This window comes from Primulina eburnea, chromosome 3 (genome assembly GCF_022965805.1).
Source record: "Primulina eburnea isolate SZY01 chromosome 3, ASM2296580v1, whole genome shotgun sequence".
NCBI lineage: Eukaryota > Viridiplantae > Streptophyta > Magnoliopsida > Lamiales > Gesneriaceae > Primulina > Primulina eburnea.
Genome location: NC_133103.1, coordinates 31,141,552 through 31,147,452, shown reverse-complemented (window position 1 = coordinate 31,147,452; position 5,901 = coordinate 31,141,552). Strand labels below are relative to the sequence as shown.

General features: G+C 33.6%; 1 protein-coding gene across 1 annotated transcript; it reads left to right on the top strand.

Annotated features, from left to right (window-relative positions):
• Nucleotides 1-2,159: 2,159 nt before the first annotated feature.
• Nucleotides 2,160-4,744, top strand: LOC140827517 (sugar transport protein 8-like). Its single transcript, XM_073190197.1, has 4 exons — nucleotides 2,160-2,457; nucleotides 2,717-3,036; nucleotides 3,331-3,957; nucleotides 4,270-4,744. The coding sequence occupies exons 1-4, from the start codon at nucleotides 2,343-2,345 to the stop codon at nucleotides 4,708-4,710; spliced, it is 1,503 nt and encodes a 500-aa protein (XP_073046298.1). The 5' UTR covers nucleotides 2,160-2,342; the 3' UTR covers nucleotides 4,711-4,744.
• Nucleotides 4,745-5,901: the final 1,157 nt, after the last annotated feature.

Here is a 5,901-nt window from a genome sequence, read left to right as displayed (position 1 = left end):
AAGAGGTGTCACACTTAAGCTCGAGCTACCTTTATCCTTGTTTTAGTCGGCTGATTCGACTAGAAACCTGTTTAGAATACACGGTACTCTTCGTAATGAGTTTCATAATCTTACGTTGTGACGCAGACCTCATGGTACTTGTTGTTTATTCAAGGACTGTATCTATGCAGCTTGCATGAGTATACAGATATAATGTCATAATCGTAAAATATTATTAAAATAAAGAATTTTTTACATTAGAGTCAATAAAGTATGAGCCATAATTTGGCTTGCTGAGCACCTACTCTAACAACTTGCAATGTGAAACTTGTACAGAAAAGCACAACTTGCTCATTTTTGTCCAATGTAAAGGCCATTGTAACATTTGGACATGAAGTTTGGAACCCAGTACAATTCTTTTGGCAACTCCTGTCATTTTTTCGCTTATGCTTCTTTCAAAGTCTTCGTCGAATTTAACAAAATTTTAAGTTTTTTTCATACGTTTTATCGAGCTATTATTATTATTCTTAAATAAGATATAGCAAATATTTTAAAATTTGTGATGTACGTTTTGCCAATACCCCTACAATTTCAGATTCTTATAAGGCAAAAACTTGTGTGAGACGGTCTCACGGGTATTATTTGTGAGACGGATCTCTTATATGGGTCACCCATGAAAAAGTATCACTTTTTATGCTAAGAGTATTACTTTTTATTATGAATATGGGTAGGGTTGACCCGTCTCACAGATTATGATCCGTGAGACGGTCTCACATGAGACTCACTCTTCTTATAAATAGTATCAAGGTTACCTATTTTATTAGTTTCTCAGGAGAAGATATATATTTTTCTACTAATTTATTCAATTTTGTTTTGGTCCACAGAATTTTCAAACTTTTAATTTTCAAACTAATTTGGTCCAATTATTGAAATAACATGATAAATTGGTGATGTGGCGTGAGAAAATATTGATATAACATCGAAAAATACTAACGTGGTATCGAAAATTACTAACTTGTTAGATGTCACATCATCCATTGGATCAAAATAGTCGAAAATTAAAAATTAGTGTAGAAAAACTAAACTCTGAGAACTTAATATGTCAAAAACCAAAATTGGACAAATTAATAAATAAAAAATCATTTTCCCATTCTTGAATGATGTATATTATATTTCTCAAATTTTTTTAGATAGAATTTTGTTCATGCTTCTTTCTCGACTTACTCGCGTAGTCTAACAAATTGGTCAAATTGTATTTCCATTAATTATATGGTGAGAACGGCAGATACTACAATATCCACGTAAGACGACGAATCTATTTTGCCTTGTTCTGTTCTTATTGTTAGGTTGATATAATGAATATATGATTCTACTATTTTCTATTTTTAATGGGAAAATTATTTTTTTGTCCTATCACTTTCACGTTTTTTTTCATGTTTTCGATCAATTCACGGTCTTAGTCTACTAACTTACAATTATTTCAATTTTAGTCATTTTTCACGAAAATATTGATGTGACACCGTATAGTTCAACAATTTCCTGTTCCACAATATTATTTTCGATTTCATATCATCATTTCTAACATCTTATCAACACAATTGAAAAAGAACTAAAATTAAAAAAAAAAAAAAAGCAAATTAATAGCTTAAAACCGTAAATTGATCAACGTCATGTAAAAAACAGACAACACGACTCTATGTCGAAACTTATTCCTAGTCAGTTGATCTTAATTGCTGAATTAGCTTCTAAACTTATTTTTTGTTTTATTATCTTAGTTCCATTTATTTAAAACTTTATTAATTCAATAAAAAAAATATTGTAACTTGTACAATTAACCCACCAACGCAAATTATCCGAATCCGAATCCTTCAAATTTCCAACGTACAGTATTTTGTCATGATCAATGAACATTTATTTATAGTAGTCAAAGCATTATCAATAATATTCTGTGATGGAAGAGAAATAAATAACGATCAACCATGAATTCTATTGACAATTAAAGGTAATTAATTACTTTCCCTTATCTAACCAAATTTTAGACCATCCATTTTCCTTAGTAGTAACTAAATTTCTCATCCATCACAATATCCCATTTTTTCAGATTTTAGTTAATAATTAATACCGTAAATTGGGGAATATTTTACTATAAAAGTGCCATTTCTTATGACCATTATCGTGCACATAATCAATCTTCGAGAAAATAAGGCAGGAGAATAAAGGACAAAGATACATGAGATACAGTATTTCTTTGGTTCTTTGTCTCCGCCCCTCCTGCTTAATTTGTTCATATTTGTAGATAAAATATTAGACTTTTCTCCATTTTCTTCAACCCTTTTGAGAATTATTACCGTGGAAGCAGTAAAATGGCAAGCCAAGAGACAATTGTTTTCAAGTCTAAAGTCACAGGCTATGTGTTGGCATGCTGGATTCTTGCTGCGTTTGGTGGCTTAATGTTTGGTTATGACATTGGTATCTCAGGTACATATATATTTTATTTCAAGATTTGCTTTTTTTTTTCATCGATGATGGATTCAAATTTTTATTTATATATACAAACTTTTAAAAATAACATGTTAGATTTGAAAAATACCATTGTATAATGTTCATAAATGTGTATCAAATGAAGGGTAGCTTAAATTTGTTTGTTTGATTGTTTTCCTTTGCTTTGTTGATTAATTACATAAATAAATAGTATTTGTGGGTCTAATCAGATTGAGAATTTACTTTTTTATGTTAGGCGGTGTAAGTGGAATGGATGATTTCTTGATAAAATTCTTCCCCAAAGTTCATGAGAGAAAGATGCATGCCAGTGAGAACAACTACTGTAAATATGATGATCAGCTGCTCCAACTCTTCACATCCTCATTGTATCTAGCCGCACTCGTAGCCAGTTTCTTTGCTTCCAGAGCCTGTACAGTTTTAGGAAGAAAGCTTACCATTCTCATGGCATCCTCCTTCTTCATCCTCGGCGCAGCTTTCAGTGCCGCTGCGAACGTCTTGTGGGTGCTCATTCTTGGAAGAATACTCTTTGGTATCGGAGTTGGCTTCGGGAATGAGGTATACATGCATGTGTTTGGATTCAATTCAATCAAGGGCGGAGCCAGGAATATGGCTCCGTCCGGGCTAGAATTTTAATCTATAGAATTTTTAATATTTTTAATTTATATACCCGGGCTAATATCATATTATTCTAAAATTATACAAAATTTACTTATAATTTTTTTCACAAAAAAATTGGACCAAGCCCGGGTACAAGCATGAGTACCTCCGCCCCTGAATTCAATATTCAAAAATTTCTACCTTTTAGGTGGCCGATGATGCGATTGTATAATAAATCTTGATCTTTTGCAGGCTGTTCCTTTATTCTTGACAGAAGTAGCCCCTGCGCAGCACAGAGGAGCAGTCAACATCCTCTTCCAACTCTTTGTCACCATTGGAATTTTCATAGCAAACCTTGTCAACTATGGCACCTCAACTACACACCCTCACGGCTGGAGAATTTCATTAGGACTGGCCGCTGTCCCGGCTGTTGTATTATTGTTGGGGTCGTTGGTTATAACAGAAACTCCCTCGAGCCTTGTTGAAAGAGGCCAAGAAGAGAAAGGAAAATCTGCATTGAAAAGGATTCGGGGTGTTGATGATGTTGATGCCGAGTTCCAGCAAATTGTCATTGCCTGCGAGCAGGCTCGACAAGTGAAGAAGCCATTCCAGAAGCTTTTCAAGAGATCTGGAATCCCTCCTCTGACCATTGCCATTTCCATTCAGATCTTCCAGCAGTTCACAGGTATCAACGCCATCATGTTCTACGCTCCTGTCTTGTTCCAGACTTTGGGATTCAAGACCGATGCCTCCTTGTTGTCATCTGTGATCACGGGTTTGGTTAATGTTGGGTCGACGTTCGTGTCTATCTATTCTGTTGACAAGGTTGGGAGGAGGAAGTTGCTTCTGGAAGCCTGCGTCCAAATGTTGATTTCTCAGGTACTATTATATCATATGTGGCGTGATTTGTCACGGATGAATTGTGCATTCATTGCATTAAGGTGCCAAGAACTGAGTTGATTAAAAAATGCCGTGGAAGTATGCTTCTTATATGTACCATAAACATCAATCGGAAGCCCGGGAAAGGGTTAAATCAGCGATGAAACGTGTGCTTGAATTGTTTTGACGGTTATGCAGGCTCTTTTGTCGGGTTGTTCTTACATGTATATCTTATTATCTGATGCAGTAATATGACTTGATTAGTTTACCATATGACTGATGAAAGAAAATCTATTCATTTCTATGTTCCAGGTTGCAATCGGATCTATATTACAAACTCACTTGAAGGAAACAGGCTCACTAGACAAAGGCCTAGCAGCCTTGGTGGTTTTTCTTGTGTGCACATATGTGATGGGTTTTGCATGGTCTTGGGGCCCAATGGGGTGGCTGATCCCAAGCGAAATCTTCCCTGTCGAGACTAGGACTGCCGGATTTGCGTTCGCGGTTAGCTCAAATATGTTGTGCACTTTCATCATTGCTCAAGCTTTCCTGTCCATGTTGTGCCACATGAGGGCCTTCATTTTCTTCTTCTTCTCTGCCTGGATCCTGGTGATGGGCATCTTCGTTTGGTTCCTTTTGCCTGAAACGAAGGGCGTACCGATCGATATGGTCGAGGAAAGGGTTTGGAAACAGCATCCTGTGTGGAAGAAGTTCTTCAACGATGAAGGGCCAAAGAATCATGAAATAGCATAAAGGAAATGTCTGGGATCAATTTCAACTAATCAGGGGTTGAGGTCATTTGATTTTGTTGTCTTGTCAAATTATTGTAAATTTTGTTTAATCTTCTTCTACTTCCTTTGTTTTATTAATTTTTTTCCCCGTGTAAGTGTGTAACTGTCTATTGTTTTTTTTGCCATACAAATGTTAAAATTGAAAACAAACTAGCGAAAAAAGTGGAGTTTAAATATATTAAGTTATTAACAATGTTCTTAATATTTAATTTAGACTAGTACAACGACGCACGCGTTGCGTGCTTGTACGATATGTTTTTATAATTTATTTGATTTATATTTAAATTAGGATCAAAATATATTTATAAGAAAGAATGAGTGACTACATTATAATTTTGATATATGAACTAAAAAATAAATTAAAAAAGAAAAAAGACCCAAGCAAAAATTGAACCTACAACCTCATGATTAAGAAACATAGGCTTTATCCACTAAACTACATGTGACTTGCTTTTATTTTTTAATACTTTATTAATATATATAATTAGTAATGTAGAGAGTAGGGTGAAGGGTATTTTAGGTATTTTAAAAAACAGACCAAAGAAGTTACTCTAACCTACTCAGCCTTAATAAATAGTAAGAGATTATACATTTAATAAGATGATATTACGTGAATTAGATATATTTTTTAATTTTTAATTAGTTGATTATTATTTGATTAATAAATTAAGTTATATAAAAACTAACTAAAAATATGGTTTTTAATGACTAGAATATCTTATATATTTTTAATTATTTAGCCATACAAAAGAAGGATTTTGACGTGCACAAATTACCAGCTTTTTAACAGGAATACGAGAAACTACAATCGTCGAGACATTTATCTTAAATATTTGCGGACTTATTGGCCTACATCATCAAATATGATATTACTCAAATATCTCACGTTTCCAATAAATATTCAACAAAATTATTATGAAAAAGTAAAAATTTATGGTAAAAAGTAAAAATCTTAAACACTCAAAATTTACCAAACTACACGCGTGGATACAATATCAGCATTCTTGATATTGATGAATTAAAGCGTTGAAGAGTGTGAGTAAAGCGACAATTTCTTCTTGTACCTTAATGCATACAATTTTTTATCAATGATGACTCGTATTTCACCACAATCGGAAAAGAAATTAGTGAGTTTCAATGATAATATACTCAC

Excerpts from the sequence above, each read along its gene's own strand:
- LOC140827517 (XM_073190197.1), top strand. The coding sequence starts at position 2,343 with ATGGCAAGCCAAGAGACAATTGTTTTCAAGTCTAAAGTCACAGGCTAT. Across the intron at positions 3,037-3,330 it reads GAGTTGGCTTCGGGAATGAG|GCTGTTCCTTTATTCTTGAC; the intron begins GTATACATGCAT and ends GATCTTTTGCAG. Across the intron at positions 3,958-4,269 it reads TCCAAATGTTGATTTCTCAG|GTTGCAATCGGATCTATATT; the intron begins GTACTATTATAT and ends TCTATGTTCCAG.